Source organism: Episyrphus balteatus, chromosome 3, assembly GCF_945859705.1.
Source record: "Episyrphus balteatus chromosome 3, idEpiBalt1.1, whole genome shotgun sequence".
NCBI lineage: Eukaryota > Metazoa > Arthropoda > Insecta > Diptera > Syrphidae > Episyrphus > Episyrphus balteatus.
In genome coordinates, this window is record NC_079136.1 from 64,323,008 (window position 1) to 64,342,363 (window position 19,356).

The 19,356-nt window shown below is 29.2% G+C and overlaps 1 protein-coding gene across 5 annotated transcripts in view; it reads right to left on the reverse strand.

Annotated features, from left to right (window-relative positions):
• The window catches only part of LOC129916977 (synaptosomal-associated protein 25), a 93,849-nt gene extending 76,463 nt beyond the window's left edge, over positions 1-17,386 (reverse strand). Inside the window, exon 1 of one of the 5 annotated variants that reach the window (XM_055997264.1) lies at positions 16,919-17,380. In XM_055997264.1, the coding sequence (XP_055853239.1) occupies positions 16,919-16,929 (11 nt within the window). In that variant the 5' untranslated portion in view covers positions 16,930-17,380. Of the gene's footprint in view, positions 1-16,918 lie in introns of all 5 variants that reach the window. The other 4 variants (XM_055997265.1, XM_055997263.1, XM_055997268.1 and 1 more) reach the window with 4 other exon arrangements.
• Positions 17,387-19,356: the final 1,970 nt, after the last annotated feature.

Below are 19,356 nucleotides of genomic sequence, written 5' to 3' on the forward strand. Positions count from 1 at the left end.
TTTAACATAATTTGTATTCCAATAACTATTTTTATTGTTAAAGCGATATTCCAATGAATTGTTTTCAATAACAAGTATTGGAAGGATGGGTTTTTAAGTGGCAACAACAACTCACTGCTCATAAAGCAAAGTATCTAAGTATTAATATTTTAAGCATTTCTAAAATTGTAATAAACGAGAAAAAAATCTCTGCGAGGACGTAATATATAATTGCTTCTATTATAATAAAAGTAATAATAGTCTTTAATAGCTGTTATTGGGATGGACGTCTGTAACGTTATTCTATTAGCCAGTGAAATGTTAATTGCTCAAACGAAAAATTACTATCTTATAATATATGTAATAGGTAGCTACCTGTTATTCGGATGGAAATAATCTGCTTTATCGAAAAAATGGGCCTAATAATACGAGTTAATTTGAAACTCGGTGAAACGCAAATTAGTCAATCGAAAAGTACAGATGCACCTACCGAAAAATATTTTCTTTTTCCATATCTCTTTTACCTATATCAGGAAAATATAAAATCAGGGAAAATACATCAAAAATTGTTCTCGTCAGAAAATAAATTCCATAACAAGTGGCGAGTATGAGTTCAAAATGGCTTTAGCACTAATTTTTAGCAAAAAGTATGTTTTGCAACAGTTAGAGTGTAAACTCCGATTAATTTTATGGAAAATACCGAAATTTCATTCAAAGTTGTGTTTCACACATGATTTCTTGCAAAAAGTATGTTTTGCAACAGTTAGAGTGTAAACTCCGATTAATTTTATAGAAAATACCGAAATTTCTTTAAAAAATGCTTTTGACAAATGTTTTTCGCAAAAAGTATGTTTTGCAAAAGAAACAGTGTAAGCTCCGATTAATTTTATAGAAAATTCCGAAATTTCATTCAAAGTTGTGTTTGGCACATGATTTTTTGCTAAAAGTATGTTTTGCAACAGTTAGAGTGTAAACTCCGATTAATTTTATAGAAAATTCCGAAATTTCATTCAAAGTTGTGTTTCACACATGATTTTTTGCAAAAAGTATGTTTTGCAAAAGAAACAGTGTAAACTCCGATTAATTTTATAGAAAATTCCGAAATTTCATTCAAAGTTGTGTTTAAAACATGATTTTTGCTAAAAGTATGTTTTGCAACAGTTAGAGTGTAAACTCGGATTAATTTTATGGAAAATACCGAAATTTCATTCAAAAATGTGTTTGACACATGATTTTTTGCTAAAAGTATGTTTTGCAACAGTTAGAGTGTAAACTCCGACTAATTTTATAGAAAATTCCGAAATTTCATTCAAAGTTGTGTTTGACACATGATTTTTTGCTAAAAGTATGTTTTGCAAAAGAAACAGTGTAAACTCCGATTAATTTTATAGAAAATTCCGAAATTTCATTCAAAGTTGTGTTTGACACATGATTTTTTACTAAAAGTATGTTTTGCAACAGTTAGAGTGTAAACTCCGATTAATTTTATAGAAAATTCCGAAATTTCATTCAAAGTTGTGTTTCACACATGATTTTTTGCTAAAAGTATGTTTTGCAACAGTTAGAGTGTAAACTCGGATTAATTTTATGGAAAATACCGAAATTTCATTCAAAAATGTGTTTGACACATGATTTTTTGCAAAAAGTATGTTTTGCAACAGTTAGAGTGTAAACTCGGATTAATTTTATGGAAAATACCGAAATTTCATTCAAAAATGTGTTTGACACATGATTTTTTGCTAAAAGTATGTTTTGCAACAGTTAGAGTGTAAACTCCGACTAATTTTATAGAAAATTCCGAAATTTCATTCAAAGTTGTGTTTGACACATGTTTTTTTGCTAAAAGTATGTTTTGCAAAAGAAACAGTGTAAACTCCGATTAATTTTATAGAAAATTCCGAAATTTCATTCAAAGTTGTGTTTGACACATGATTTTTTACTAAAAGTATGTTTTGCAACAGTTATAGTGTAAACTCCGATTAATTTTATAGAAAATTCCGAAATTTCATTCAAAGTTGTGTTTCACACATGATTTTTTGCTAAAAGTATGTTTTGCAACAGTTAGAGTGTAAACTCGGATTAATTTTATGGAAAATACCGAAATTTCATTCAAAAATGTGTTTGACACATGATTTTTTGCTAAAAGTATGTTTTGCAACAGTAAGAGTGTAAACTCCGATTAATTTTATAGAAAATTCCTAAATTTCATTCAAAGTTGTGTTTGACACATGATTTTTTGCTAAAAGTATGTTTTGCAACAGTAAGAGTGTAAACTCCGATTAATTTTATAGAAAATTCCGAAATTTCATTCAAAGTTGTGTTTGACACATGATTTTTTGCTAAAAGTATGTTTTGCAAAAGAAACAGTGTAAACTCCGCTTAGTTTTATAGAAAATACCGAAATTTCTTTAAAAAATGCTTGACAAATGTTTTTCGGTATTTTTTATAAAATTAAGCGGAGTTTACACTGTAACTGTTGCAGAACATACTTTTTGCGAAAAACATTTTTCAAATGCATTTTTTAAAGAAATTTCTGTATTTTCTATAAAACTTAGCGGAGTTTACACTGTAACTGTTGCAAAACATACTTTTAGCAAAAAATCATGTGTCAAACACATTTTTAAATGAAATTTCGGTATTTTCCATAAAATTAATCGGAGTTTACACTCTAACTGTTGCAAAACATACTTTTAGCAAAAAATCATGTGTCAAACACATTTTTAAATGAAATTTCGGTATTTTCCATAAAATTAATCGGAGTTTACACTCTAACTGTTGCAAAACATACTTTTAGCAAAAAATCATGTGTCAAACACAACTTTGAATGAAATTTCGGAATTTTCTATAAAATTAATCGGAGTTTACACTGATTCTTTTGCAAAACATACTTTTTGCAAGAAATCATGTGTCAAACACAACTTTGAATGAAATTTCGGTATTTTCCATAAAATTAATCGGAGTTTACACTCTAACTGTTGCAAAACATACTTTTTGCTAAAAATTAGTGCTAAAGCCATTTTGAACTCATACTCGCCACTTGTTATGGAATTTATTTTCTGACGAGAACAATTTTTGATGTATTTTCCCTGATTTTATATTTTCCTGATATAGGTAAAAGAGATATGGAAAAAGAAAATATTTTTCGGTAGGTGCATCTGTACTTTTCGATTGACTAATTTGCGTTTCACCGAGTTTCAAATTAACTCGTATTATTAGGCCCATTTTTTCGATAAAGCAGATTATTTCCATCCGAATAACAGGTAGCTACCTATTACATATATTATAAGATAGTAATTTTTCGTTTGAGCAATTAACATTTCACTGGCTAATAGAATAACGTTACAGACGTCCATCCCAATAACAGCTATTAAAGACTATTATTACTTTTATTATAATAGAAGCAATTATATATTACGTCCTCGCAGAGATTTTTTTCTCGTTTATTACAATTTTAGAAATGCTTAAAATATTAATACTTAGATACTTTGCTTTATGAGCAGTGAGTTGTTGTTGCCACTTAAAAACCCATCCTTCCAATACTTGTTATTGAAAACAATTCATTGGAATATCGCTTTAACAATAAAAATAGTTATTGGAATACAAATTATGTTAAATTAAAATAAAATAAAAATAAAAAAAATAAATAAAAAAAAAAAAAACTCGTTCCCATCACCGTACTCGAACTCATGTACGTCGTGTAAGAGGCCGACATCCTGTCTATCATACTATCACTCAGTTATTAAAATCTATGTCCTAGAATGTACAATAGTACAATAATAAATGGTGTATGTGATTGACCTACAAAATTCAAGAACACCTTACATTGTAAACAAAAATGTTTTTTTTTATGACTTTATAGGAACCACTTAACAAAGAATGTAGTTACATAAAAAATAGTAGTTTTTTTTTTCCTTTACTTTGAATAAAAAACTGGCCAAAAAGAATTTCGAGTTTGCATTTTACAAAAAAACCAAGTGTGGCAATTATTTCGCAAAAAAAAAAAAATTAAATTTTAATCAGCGATTTAACAAACAGAGGGTATGCCCTGCTAACTTTATATGGAAAGTGACTCAAAAAATAAACTTAAACTTTTTTTGCAAAAAAAACCAAGAGCGCATCAATTTTTTTGAGTTTGCGGTTTTTATATTGACCCAATGCGGCAATTAATTGGCCAAAAAATTGACCAAGGATTTAAGAAATAGATGGTTTGTCATGCTAACTTTATACGATATGAGGCCAAAAACAGTTTTTAATTTTTTTTGAAAAAACCAAAAGCGCGGCAATTTTTTTGAGTTTGCAGTTTTTATATTAACCCAATGCGGCAATTAATTGGCCAAAAAAATTTTCAAATTGACCAAGGATTTCAGAAATAGATGGTTTGTCATGCTAACTTTATACGATATGAGGCCAAAAACAGTTTTTAATTTTTTTTGAAAAATCCAAAAGCGCGGCAATGTTTTTGAGTTTGCAGTTTTTATATTAACCCAATGCGGCAATTAATTGGCCAAAAAAATTTTCAAATTGACCAAGGATTTCAGAAATAGATGGTTTGTCATGCTAACTTTATACGATATGAGGCCAAAAACAGTTTTTAATTTTTTTTGAAAAAACCAAAAGCGCGGCAATTTTTTTGAGTTTGCAGTTTTTATATTAACCCAATGCGGCAATTAATTGGCCAAAAAAATTTTCAAATTGACCAAGGATTTAAGAAATAGATGGTTTGTCATGCTAACTTTATACGATATGAGGCCAAAAACAGTTTTTAATTTTTTTTGAAAAAACCAAAAGCGCGGCAATTTTTTTGAGTTTGCAGTTTTTATATTAACCCAATGCGGCAATTAATTGGCCAAAAAAATTTTCAAATTGACCAAGGATTTGAGAAATAGATGGTTTGTCATGCTAACTTTATACGATATGAGGCCAAAAACAGTTTTTAATTTTTTTTGAAAAAACCAAAAGCGCGGCAATTTTTTTGAGTTTGCAGTTTTTATATTAACCCAATGCGGCAATTAATTGGCCAAAAAAATTTTCAAATTGACCAAGGATTTAAGAAATAGATGGTTTGTCATGCTAACTTTATACGATATGAGGCCAAAAACAGTTTTTAATTTTTTTTGAAAAAACCAAAAGCGCGGCAATTTTTTTGAGTTTGCAGTTTTTATATTAACCCAATGCGGCAATTAATTGGCCAAAAAAATTTTCAAATTGACCAAGGATTTCAGAAATAGATGGTTTGTCATGCTAACTTTATACGATATGAGGCCAAAAACAGTTTTTAATTTTTTTTGAAAAAACAAAAAGCGCGGCAATTTTTTTGAGTTTGCAGTTTTTATATTAACCCAATGCGGCAATTAATTGGCCAAAAAAATTTTCAAATTGACCAAGGATTTCAGAAATAGATGGTTTGTCATGCTAACTTTATACGATATGAGGCCAAAAACAGTTTTTAATTTTTTTTGAAAAAACCAAAAGCGCGGCAATTTTTTTGAGATTGCAGTTTTTATATTAACCCAATGCGGCAATTAATTGGCCAAAAAAATTTTCAAATTGACCAAGGATTTCAGAAATAGATGGTTTGTCATGCTAACTTTATACGATATGAGGCCAAAAACAGTTTTTAATTTTTTTTGAAAAAACCAAAAGCGCGGCAATTTTTTTGAGTTTGCAGTTTTTATATTAACCCAATGCGGCAATTAATTGGCCAAAAAAATTTTCAAATTGACCAACGATTTAAGAAATAGATGGTTTGTCATGCTAACTTTATACGATATGAGGCCAAAAACAGTTTTTAATTTTTTTTGAAAAAACCAAAAGCGCGGCAATTTTTTTGAGTTTGCAGTTTTTATATTAACCCAATGCGGCAATTAATTGGCCAAAAAAATTTTCAAATTGACCAAGGATTTAAGAAATAGATGGTTTGTCATGCTAACTTTATACGATATGAGGCCAAAAACAGTTTTTAATTTTTTTTGAAAAAACCAAAAGCGCGGCAATTTTTTTGAGATTGCAGTTTTTATATTAACCCAATGCGGCAATTAATTGGCCAAAAAAATTTTCAAATTGACCAAGGATTTAAGAAATAGATGGTTTGTCATGCTAACTTTATACGATATGAGGCCAAAAACAGTTTTTAATTTTTTTTGAAAAAACCAAAAGCGCGGCAATTTTTTTGAGTTTGCAGTTTTTATATTAACCCAATGCGGCAATTAATTGGCCAAAAAAATTTTCAAATTGACCAAGGATTTAAGAAATAGATGGTTTGTCATGCTAACTTTATACGATATGAGGCCAAAAACAGTTTTTAATTTTTTTTGAAAAAACCAAAAGCGCGGCAATTTTTTTGAGATTGCAGTTTTTATATTAACCCAATGCGGCAATTAATTGGCCAAAAAAATTTTCAAATTGACCAAGGATTTAAGAAATAGATGGTTTGTCATGCTAACTTTATACGATATGAGGCCAAAAACAGTTTTTAATTTTTTTTGAAAAAACCAAAAGCGCGGCAATTTTTTTGAGTTTGCAGTTTTTATATTAATCCAATGCGGCAATTAATTGGCCAAAAAAATTTTCAAATTGACCAAGGATTTAAGAAATAGATGGTTTGTCATGCTAACTTTATACGATATGAGGCCAAAAACAGTTTTTAATATTTTTTGAAAAAACCAAAAGCGCGGCAATTTTTTTGAGTTTGCAGTTTTTATATTAACCCAATGCGGCAATTAATTGGCCAAAAAAATTTTCAAATTGACCAAGGATTTAAGAAATAGATTGTTTGTCATGCTAACTTTATACGATATGAGGCCAAAAACAGTTTTTAATTTTTTTTGAAAAAACCAAAAGCGCGGCAATTTTTTTGAGTTTGCAGTTTTTATATTAACCCAATGCGGCAATTAATTGGCCAAAAAAATTTTCAAATTGACCAAGGATTTAAGAAATAGATGGTTTGTCATGCTAACTTTATACGATATGAGGCCAAAAACAGTTTTTAATTTTTTTTGAAAAAACCAAAAGCGCGGCAATTTTTTTGAGTTTGCAGTTTTTATATTAACCCAATGCGGCAATTAATTGGCCAAAAAAATTTTCAAATTGACCAAGGATTTAAGAAATAGATGGTTTGTCATGCTAACTTTATACGATATGAGGCCAAAAACAGTTTTTAATTTTTTTTGAAAAAACCAAAAGCGCGGCAATTTTTTTGAGATTGCAGTTTTTATATTAACCCAATGCGGCAATTAACTGGCCAAAAAAATTTTCAAATTGACCAAGGATTTAAGAAATAGATGGTTTGTCATGCTAACTTTATACGATATGAGGCCAAAAACAGTTTTTAATTTTTTTTGAAAAAACCAAAAGCGCGGCAATTTTTTTGAGATTGCAGTTTTTATATTAAACCAATGCGGCAATTAATTGGCCAAAAAAATTTTCAAATTGACCAAGGATTTAAGAAATAGATGGTTTGTCATGCTAACTTTATACGATATGAGGCCAAAAACAGTTTTTAATTTTTTTTGAAAAAACCAAAAGCGCGGCAATTTTTTTGAGTTTGCAGTTTTTATATTAAACCAATGCGGCAATTAATTGGCCAAAAAAATTTTCAAATTGACCAAGGATTTAAGAAATAGATGGTTTGTCATGCTAACTTTATACGATATGAGGCCAAAAACAGTTTTTAATTTTTTTTGAAAAAACCAAAAGCGCGGCAATTTTTTTGAGTTTGCAGTTTTTATATTAACCCAATGCGGCAATTAATTGGCCAAAAAAATTTTCAAATTGACCAAGGATTTCAGAAATAGATGGTTTGTCATGCTAACTTTATACGATATGAGGCCAAAAACAGTTTTTAATTTTTTTTGAAAAAACCAAAAGCGCGGCAATTTTTTTGAGTTTGCAGTTTTTATATTAACCCAATGCGGCAATTAATTGGCCAAAAAAATTTTCAAATTGACCAAGGATTTCAGAAATAGATGGTTTGTCATGCTAACTTTATACGATATGAGGCCAAAAACAGTTTTTAATTTTTTTTGAAAAAACCAAAAGCGCGGCAATTTTTTTGAGTTTGCAGTTTTTATATTAACCCAATGCGGCAATTAATTGGCCAAAAAAATTTTCAAATTGACCAAGGATTTAAGAAATAGATGGTTTGTCATGCTAACTTTATACGATATGAGGCCAAAAACAGTTTTTAATTTTTTTTGAAAAAACCAAAAGCGCGGCAATTTTTTTGAGTTTGCAGTTTTTATATTAACCCAATGCGGCAATTAATTGGCCAAAAAAATTTTCAAATTGACCAAGGATTTCAGAAATAGATGGTTTGTCATGCTAACTTTATACGATATGAGGCCAAAAACAGTTTTTAATTTTTTTTGAAAAAACCAAAAGCGCGGCAATTTTTTTGAGTTTGCAGTTTTTATATTAACCCAATGCGGCAATTAATTGGCCAAAAAAATTTTCAAATTGACCAAGGATTTCAGAAATAGATGGTTTGTCATGCTAACTTTATACGATATGAGGCCAAAAACAGTTTTTAATTTTTTTTGAAAAATCCAAAAGCGCGGCAATGTTTTTGAGTTTGCAGTTTTTATATTAACCCAATGCGGCAATTAATTGGCCAAAAAAATTTTCAAATTGACCAAGGATTTAAGAAATAGATGGTTTGTCATGCTAACTTTATACGATATGAGGCCAAAAACAGTTTTTAATTTTTTTTGAAAAAACCAAAAGCGCGGCAATTTTTTTGAGTTTGCAGTTTTTATATTAACCCAATGCGGCAATTAATTGGCCAAAAAAATTTTCAAATTGACCAAGGATTTGAGAAATAGATGGTTTGTCATGCTAACTTTATACGATATGAGGCCAAAAACAGTTTTTAATTTTTTTTGAAAAAACCAAAAGCGCGGCAATTTTTTTGAGTTTGCAGTTTTTATATTAACCCAATGCGGCAATTAATTGGCCAAAAAAATTTTCAAATTGACCAAGGATTTAAGAAATAGATGGTTTGTCATGCTAACTTTATACGATATGAGGCCAAAAACAGTTTTTAATTTTTTTTGAAAAAACCAAAAGCGCGGCAATTTTTTTGAGTTTGCAGTTTTTATATTAACCCAATGCGGCAATTAATTGGCCAAAAAAATTTTCAAATTGACCAAGGATTTAAGAAATAGATGGTTTGTCATGCTAACTTTATACGATATGAGGCCAAAAACAGTTTTTAATTTTTTTTGAAAAAACCAAAAGCGCGGCAATTTTTTTGAGATTGCAGTTTTTATATTAACCCAATGCGGCAATTAATTGGCCAAAAAAATTTTCAAATTGACCAAGGATTTAAGAAATAGATGGTTTGTCATGCTAACTTTATACGATATGAGGCCAAAAACAGTTTTTAATTTTTTTTGAAAAAACCAAAAGCGCGGCAATTTTTTTGAGTTTGCAGTTTTTATATTAACCCAATGCGGCAATTAATTGGCCAAAAAAATTTTCAAATTGACCAAGGATTTAAGAAATAGATTGTTTGTCATGCTAACTTTATACGATATGAGGCCAAAAACAGTTTTTAATATTTTTTGAAAAAACCAAAAGCGCGGCAATTTTTTTGAGTTTGCAGTTTTTATATTAACCCAATGCGGCAATTAATTGGCCAAAAAAATTTTCAAATTGACCAAGGATTTAAGAAATAGATTGTTTGTCATGCTAACTTTATACGATATGAGGCCAAAAACAGTTTTTAATTTTTTTTGAAAAAACCAAAAGCGCGGCAATTTTTTTGAGTTTGCAGTTTTTATATTAACCCAATGCGGCAATTAATTGGCCAAAAAAATTTTCAAATTGACCAAGGATTTAAGAAATAGATGGTTTGTCATGCTAACTTTATACGATATGAGGCCAAAAACAGTTTTTAATTTTTTTTGAAAAAACCAAAAGCGCGGCAATTTTTTTGAGTTTGCAGTTTTTATATTAACCCAATGCGGCAATTAATTGGCCAAAAAAATTTTCAAATTGACCAAGGATTTAAGAAATAGATGGTTTGTCATGCTAACTTTATACGATATGAGGCCAAAAACAGTTTTTAATTTTTTTTGAAAAAACCAAAAGCGCGGCAATTTTTTTGAGATTGCAGTTTTTATATTAACATAATGCGGCAATTAACTGGCCAAAAAAATTTTCAAATTGACCAAGGATTTAAGAAATAGATGGTTTGTCATGCTAATTCATTACATGTTTTTATAAATTACACTGGCCAAAATTTAAAAATTTTTTTTTATTTTGCACATAGATTTATATAAAATTTTATGGATTTGGGTTCACAATCCCCAAAATTCGCATTGGTTTTCTACCAGCAGTTGAAATACTTAATTTTTCACATTTGGGGACATGTTCATTTGTGTTTTTAAGTTTCGTGTATTTTAGGCGTTTATAAAAATTTTCCAGAAAAATGTATATCACACCTAAAGTATTTGGGCTCAGTGAGCTTAAAATTTGCATTGGTTCCTTTCTGAAAGCTCTAATTTTGGAGATATATTTTAATTTTTCATATTTTTTTTTTATCACATACGTTTTTATGTTGTCCTGGAAAAATTTCTATCAAATGTAATTAATACAGTCAAATAAGGTGAAAAAAGGAGTAAACCTCGGAATGAATGCTAATAGAAATTTTTTTTGCTCAATATCTTCGTTTTGCCATTCTATAACTTACCTCAAAAGTCTCGAAAAATCATTATAATAGTTGCAAACTTACTAGAAGAAAACCTTTAAAAATTAATAGAGTAACCAAATTTTGCATGAAGGTGTCGTATATTCACAAAATAAGCATCACATTAGTATTGAATTGTCGTTAAAAATGAGTTTACGACACACTCATTTTGAATAAGAACCAAGATATTTTGAAAACCAAAACAAATAAGAATGCTTTGACAAAAAAAATAATGAGATATCTCACAAAAAATTCTATTATAAATTTGAAAAAACTTCTTCGCTGTGTTTTTTTAATAACGAAAACCTTAAAATGCGATTTTCCAGAATACCAAAATTGGCCATTAAGACAAAAAAATTCTCGGGTGACGATATGACAATTTGTAGTCGTCATTTCATACCATGAATTAAGTTTTGAAGGTCTTGTTAAATATTCTACGAATCTTCTTTCAGTGCAGTTTTTTATTGATTTTCAGTATTTACCAGGGGCGTGTTTCGGAGCTTATTACCTCAACTACATTTACTACATCAGCAACCTCAAAAATCATTAGTTGCGTCCGATTGACCGTCGGGAAATATTTTTAATGGTCTAAATAGTGCAAATGTCCGAAAAATTGCTTCGAAAAGTCCAACAGGCCGCCGCAATTAATGTTTTAAATGATTGATGTAGCCGATGTAAACAATGAAGTAAGCTCTGAAATAGGTCCCAAGTAGTAAGCCCAAGTAGTAAGTAATAACCTCTTGAAGATATTTTGAAGCCACTCTGACACTTTTCATGGCATCTTATGACAAAACATATTAATTCCGTACCATTTACAAATTATCTCGTAAAATTTAATTGAAGAAAAACATTCAATTAATTACATTTTCGTGTAATGATTACTTTAAAAAGTAATCATTACTGTTTTTTTGATAATTACTTTTGTTTTCAATTACATAAAAGTAATTGAATTACAAGTAATCGACAATTTTCAATTACATGTAATGGGTAATTGAAGAACTTCAATTACTCATTACATGTAATTGAAAAAAATGTTGCACATTTCCATTACATGTAATTGTTTGCAGTTTTTATATTAACCCAATGCGGCAATTAATTGGCCAAAAAAATTTTCAAATTGACCAAGGATTTAAGAAATAGATGGTTTGTCATGCTAACTTTATACGATATGAGGCCAAAAACAGTTTTTAATTTTTTTTGAAAAAACCAAAAGCGCGGCAATTTTTTTGAGATTGCAGTTTTTATATTAACCCAATGCGGCAATTAATTGGCCAAAAAAATTTTCAAATTGACCAAGGATTTAAGAAATAGATGGTTTGTCATGCTAACTTTATACGATATGAGGCCAAAAACAGTTTTTAATTTTTTTTGAAAAAACCAAAAGCGCGGCAATTTTTTTGTGTTTGCAGTTTTTATATTAACCCAATGCGGCAATTAATTGGCCAAAAAAATTTTCAAATTGACCAAGGATTTAAGAAATAGATTGTTTGTCATGCTAACTTTATACGATATGAGGCCAAAAACAGTTTTTAATATTTTTTGAAAAAACCAAAAGCGCGGCAATTTTTTTGAGTTTGCAGTTTTTATATTAACCCAATGCGGCAATTAATTGGCCAAAAAAATTTTCAAATTGACCAAGGATTTAAGAAATAGATTGTTTGTCATGCTAACTTTATACGATATGAGGCCAAAAACAGTTTTTAATTTTTTTTGAAAAAACCAAAAGCGCGGCAATTTTTTTGAGTTTGCAGTTTTTATATTAACCCAATGCGGCAATTAATTGGCCAAAAAAATTTTCAAATTGACCAAGGATTTAAGAAATAGATGGTTTGTCATGCTAACTTTATACGATATGAGGCCAAAAACAGTTTTTAATTTTTTTTGAAAAAACCAAAAGCGCGGCAATTTTTTTGAGTTTGCAGTTTTTATATTAACCCAATGCGGCAATTAATTGGCCAAAAAAATTTTCAAATTGACCAAGGATTTAAGAAATAGATGGTTTGTCATGCTAACTTTATACGATATGAGGCCAAAAACAGTTTTTAATTTTTTTTGAAAAAACCAAAAGCGCGGCAATTTTTTTGAGATTGCAGTTTTTATATTAACATAATGCGGCAATTAACTGGCCAAAAAAATTTTCAAATTGACCAAGGATTTAAGAAATAGATGGTTTGTCATGCTAACTTTATACGATATGAGGCCAAAAACAGTTTTTAATTTTTTTTGAAAAAACCAAAAGCGCGGCAATTTTTTTGAGATTGCAGTTTTTATATTAAACCAATGCGGCAATTAATTGGCCAAAAAAATTTTCAAATTGACCAAGGATTTAAGAAATAGATGGTTTGTCATGCTAACTTTATACGATATGAGGCCAAAAACAGTTTTTAATTTTTTTTGAAAAAACCAAAAGCGCGGCAATTTTTTTGAGTTTGCAGTTTTTATATTAAACCAATGCGGCAATTAATTGGCCAAAAAAATTTTCAAATTGACCAAGGATTTAAGAAATAGATGGTTTGTCATGCTAACTTTATACGATATGAGGCCAAAAACAGTTTTTAATTTTTTTTTGAAAAAACCAAAAGCGCGGCAATTTTTTTGAGTTTGCAGTTTTTATATTAACCCAATGCGGCAATTAATTGGCCAAAAAAATTTTCAAATTGACCAAGGATTTCAGAAATAGATGGTTTGTCATGCTAACTTTATACGATATGAGGCCAAAAACAGTTTTTAATTTTTTTTTGAAAAAACCAAAAGCGCGGCAATTTTTTTGAGTTTGCAGTTTTTATATTAACCCAATGCGGCAATTAATTGGCCAAAAAAATTTTCAAATTGACCAAGGATTTAAGAAATAGATGGTTTGTCATGCTAACTTTATACGATATGAGGCCAAAAACAGTTTTTAATATTTTTTGAAAAAACCAAAAGCGCGGCAATTTTTTGAGTTTGCAGTTTTTATATTAACCCAATGCGGCAATTAATTGGCCAAAAAAAATTAAAAATTGACCAAGAATTTAAGAAATACAGGGTGTGTCATCTTAACTTTATATGGAATAGGGTTAACAAAAAATACATTTTTTTTTTTTTTGAGAAAACCAAAAGAGATATATTATTTTCGATTTCACGGCATAATTACGGCAATTAAACTTTAAATAATAAGCGAAAAAAAAATTTAAATTGATCAAAAATTAAAATTTGTCATGCTAACTTTATATAAAGTTAGCATGACAAACTTGGTTTACCGATTCTGACCAAACTAAGCGCGCGGCAATTTTTTTGACTTCACGGCATAAACACGGCAATTATGCGGCAATTACTGAGCCAAAAAAAAATTAACTTTTCAAAAGTTGTCATGCTAAGTTTATACGGGTGAATTAATTGGAAATTGTAAGAATTTTTGCTTAGAAATGATTATTTTTATGATTTTCGGAATGTGTGCTATTTCTTTGTCCACAAGAAAAAAAGGTATTATCTACAAATTATATTTTTAAAAATTTAATTGGAATAAAATAATTTATAATTATTAATTTTATGAATCCCCATAAGCTAATGCATGCCCTGATATAAAAATTATAATATATAAATTAAAAGGTCCAAAATAAATCCAATTTTTGTAAGAAAAATCAAAAGTGTGCTATTTCTTTGTCCATAGCTGTAAATCTCCAAACGCCTTAACCCCCTGTAGGCACACCTCTTTTTTGTGACGTGATAGGCACACGGGTGCGAATTTGGTTTATACTTTTTCATGTCGCTAGAACTTTTTTCGGTCACAATATTTTATAGAGAATCAAGTATGAAAATGATGTAGAATATTCCGAGGAATTCGAATATTGTATTCACAATTCCGAAAAAAAATATTTTCACCCTTAAAAAGAGCCTTTTTTGTGACCACTTTTTTGAAAAATCGTAATTCGCACCCGTGTGCCGACAGAAGGTTAACTATGGAGCAGAGTTGGGAAATAATGATTTCTTTTTGTAATTAATTACAGATTTCATTTCAATTACATGTAATTAGTAATTGAACTTTTTTCAATTACAATTACAGGTAATTGTAATTGAAAAAAAACATACTCCCATTACTTGTAATTGTAATCGAAAAAGTTCAATTACTATACAGATGTAATTAAAAAAAGTAATGGATTCGAAAGTAATTGAAATGAAAAACAGTTTTAATTACATTTTTCTGTAATTGATTACTTAAATTGTAATTCATTACATGTTTTTATAAATTACACTGGCCAAAATTTAAAAATTTTTTTTTATTTTGCACATAGATTTATATAAAATTTTATGGATTTGGGTTCACAATCCCCAAAATTCGCATTGGTTTTCTACCAGCAGTTGAAATACTTAATTTTTCACATTTGGGGACATGTTCATTTGTGTTTTTAAGTTTCGTGTATTTTAGGCGTTTATAAAAATTTTCCAGAAAAATGTATATCACACCTAAAGTATTTGGGCTCAGTGAGCTTAAAATTTGCATTGGTTCCTTTCTGAAAGCTCTAATTTTGGAGATATATTTTAATTTTTCATATTTTTTTTTTATCACATACGTTTTTATGTTGTCCTGGAAAAATTTCTATCAAATGTAATTAATACAGTCAAATAAGGTGAAAAAAGGAGTAAACCTCGGAATGAATGCTAATAGAAATTTTTTTTGCTCAATATCTTCGTTTTGCCATTCTATAACTTACCTCAAAAGTCTCGAAAAATCATTATAATAGTTGCAAACTTACTAGAAGAAAACCTTTAAAAATTAATAGAGTAACCAAATTTTGCATGAAGGTGTCGTATATTCACAAAATAAGCATCACATTAGTATTGAATTGTCGTTAAAAATGAGTTTACGACACACTCATTTTGAATAAGAACCAAGATATTTTGAAAACCAAAACAAATAAGAATGCTTTGACAAAAAAAATAATGAGATATCTCACAAAAAATTCTATTATAAATTTGAAAAAACTTCTTCGCTGTGTTTTTTTAATAACGAAAACCTTAAAATGCGATTTTCCAGAATACCAAAATTGGCCATTAAGACAAAAAAATTCTCGGGTGACGATATGACAATTTGTAGTCGTCATTTCATACCATGAATTAAGTTTTGAAGGTCTTGTTAAATATTCTACGAATCTTCTTTCAGTGCAGTTTTTTATTGATTTTCAGTATTTACCAGGGGCGTGTTTCGGAGCTTATTACCTCAACTACATTTACTACATCAGCAACCTCAAAAATCATTAGTTGCGTCCGATTGACCGTCGGGAAATATTTTTAATGGTCTAAATAGTGCAAATGTCCGAAAAATTGCTTCGAAAAGTCCAACAGGCCGCCGCAATTAATGTTTTAAATGATTGATGTAGCCGATGTAAACAATGAAGTAAGCTCTGAAATAGGTCCCAAGTAGTAAGCCCAAGTAGTAAGTAATAACCTCTTGAAGATATTTTGAAGCCACTCTGACACTTTTCATGGCATCTTATGACAAAACATATTAATTCCGTACCATTTACAAATTATCTCGTAAAATTTAATTGAAGAAAAACATTCAATTAATTACATTTTCGTGTAATGATTACTTTAAAAAGTAATCATTACTGTTTTTTTGATAATTACTTTTGTTTTCAATTACATAAAAGTAATTGAATTACAAGTAATCGACAATTTTCAATTACATGTAATGGGTAATTGAAGAACTTCAATTACTCATTACATGTAATTGAAAAAAATGTTGCACATTTCCATTACATGTAATTGTAATTAAAATTTTTTCGAATCATTACTTCCCAACTCTGCTATGGAGATACAAAACGCCTACCAAACTTACTACAATTCAAAATAAAATTTATAATTTTTATACAAAATTTCTTTTATTTTGTATATTGTTTATACAACAATAAATAATAATCAACAACAATCTACGAATTTGAAGAATTTTTTTGTTTATCATTAGAACAGAGAACTCTAAAGCTCTACATAGTGAGTAATTTAGCATTTGCTTATGCATTCATACATTTCAGATCAGTATACATGATCTCAAAAAGGAACGCTCTAAAAGTTCCACTCAGAGAACAATAGAACTCTGTAAATAAAAAATAAACACATTTAATTGTTCACTGTTGAGAGCTTTTTTTTATTTCACACGTGCTTTAAACGTTCTAATTAAATGTTGTTTGCAATGATTCACATCCCAAAATGAAGTAATACGTCATATAAATAAAAAAAAATAAATTTAAAACATTTCAAGTAGTCACCACTTACAGTCGATACATTTAATCTGTTGAAAGAGAAAACTGATTTGCCGTCAAAAAAAAATTTGTTTATCTTAACGTTTTATGAAGTCAAGTTCAGCACAATTTTGTTTACGTTACAATTTGTTAGTAGTCAATTGAACAGAAAAAAATAAAATTTTGCTATTGATAGATAGATTTAGATATTTTTTCGTCACACAATTCAGTTAAGTATTTTTATGAAGCTATCAAAAGAAGATAAAAATAAAAACAGCGTCGAAATCAAATGACAAATATGTTAGAACTGAAAAGCTTTGAAAAACCTTCATTGCTTTTGGATAGAGATGTGGCGAATGTGTTTACTTATCACAGGCATAACAAAAAACGTCACTTCTCATTGCTATCTCCACTTTAGTGAAGTTGTTGAAAGCGAAAAATGCTTTTTTTTGGTTTCGGTGTACAAAGATAACAATAGCTGATATAGTCCAAAAAGTAAAATAAATAAAATAAAAAATTGTTCAGATATTAACTAGATGTACGTTTATAAAACCAAAAAATATATCAATTTTCAGAAATATGGACATTTCCATATCCTGGAATCACTGTGAGCATTACATTTACTAAGTTTAATTCCAAAAATTCAAAAATTGTATGAATCTTAGTTTTGATCAAATCCAATACTTGTTCTACTGAGCAATCTTATGTCGTCTTTGATTGATTTCGTTTAGGTATTCAATTACTCTTTAAACTAATGGATAAGGATAAAGCGCTTCCTCTTAATTTTATTATTTTTGTATGTTTCTTTGTTGGTGAATTAGTATTACAAAAAGAAAGAACGACCACATTTATAAAAGAATGGCTTATTTAAAAAACTGAATTTTCCTAATTGTTAAAAAAAAAACTATTGGTAGGTATTTTTTTAAAGAATTACAAATAAAATAGGATCACCCAGGGAATTCAGATCCAAGCTGAATGAAATGAGATTTTCTTCATAAAAATAAGATTACTCTCTGAAAAAATTATATCAATCATTCATTTAAATAAGATTTCCAGAGAGAACAGCTCCATAAGGCGATTTCATTATTTTCGGCTAATATTATTTTTCTCTCATCGGGAAAAATATTCATTACTTCCTAAGAGATCGATAGAATCTATGGCGTTTGCTCGAATTGACTCGCTTCGCTTATTCTGGTGGCAAAGTCATGTGTCATAGAAACGCTCTTTTGTCAGCAGAAACTACACTTTGGCCTTTCATAATTTTACCATTACATTACTTATTCTGTAAAAAAAAAAATTATAATTTGTTGGCTTCGTTGCATTTTTTATACATATATTTGTTGAATAGATAACCCGAACGGGGTAACCCACGCCAGAATCCATGGCTGGGCATTTCCGTGCTTTTTAATTGTACAGGATCACTTATGACATTTTTGTTTGGTCATCCGGAACTGTATTAGCTCCTAGTAATTCTTCTCAGCAAATATTTATGTGAACGTTCATGAAACATTCAGTTTATATGAAGAATATTTATTCGAAAAACATTCACTTCTGTGATTCAAATGTGAATGCGTACAAGTAAATCCACAAACCAGGTATATTTATTTGAAATATCGAATATAACGCGTCATTTTTCCCTTTTTCTTTCGGGATCAAAATTTTGTTTCCCCATTTTGAATGAAAACCGCTAAAAAATAAATTTTTGATCTTCCAAATCAAATCAACGCAATAGATCACGTCCGACAAACTTATGAGAAACTTTTTCTTGCATCAGAGACAATAAGGAAAAAAGTACCGTTACCATTCACTCATCCACTATTTGTTTTTTTTTTATATATATATATTTATTTTACAAATATAAAGGTATTGATACCCTACTTACATAATATACTACTTTCGACATTAACTTGCGTCGGTTAAATCCTGTGGCTTAAGCGCTTTTCAATTTGTCATACAAATGTGAAAATATATGCACATACCCACCACTTATTTGTGCAACCATGAATCGTATTTATAATTCCTTGATAGTTGCAGTGATGGTAGGAGCATATTACCAAAATTAAAGGTGCTTTTTTTATTAGAGTTAAAGGAGGTTTCTTTTCCCCCAAAATATCGTTGGCGATAAAAAAAAGGGGGAATGTTCGAACAGAACAAACCAATCTCATTTTCTATTTATTATGGTTTGATCTGTTATCACAAGGAAATAAATAGATCCTCGTCCTCTCCTGAACCATTAGACCGAATTGATTCCACACATTTAACAGTGGATTATAAGAGACGAATATATTCCCTATCGCTATCATGTACAATTCGGGTTCTAGTAATAATAATTTTGAGGCACGACTACCTATGAAGGATATTATAGGCTTCTCATACATTCTTGTGTGCATGAAACTTATTTGGAAAATCGAATGGAGCGGACCTACAATTTACCTCCGAGTCCAAACGACTTGCCAAAGATGCACGTTTTCA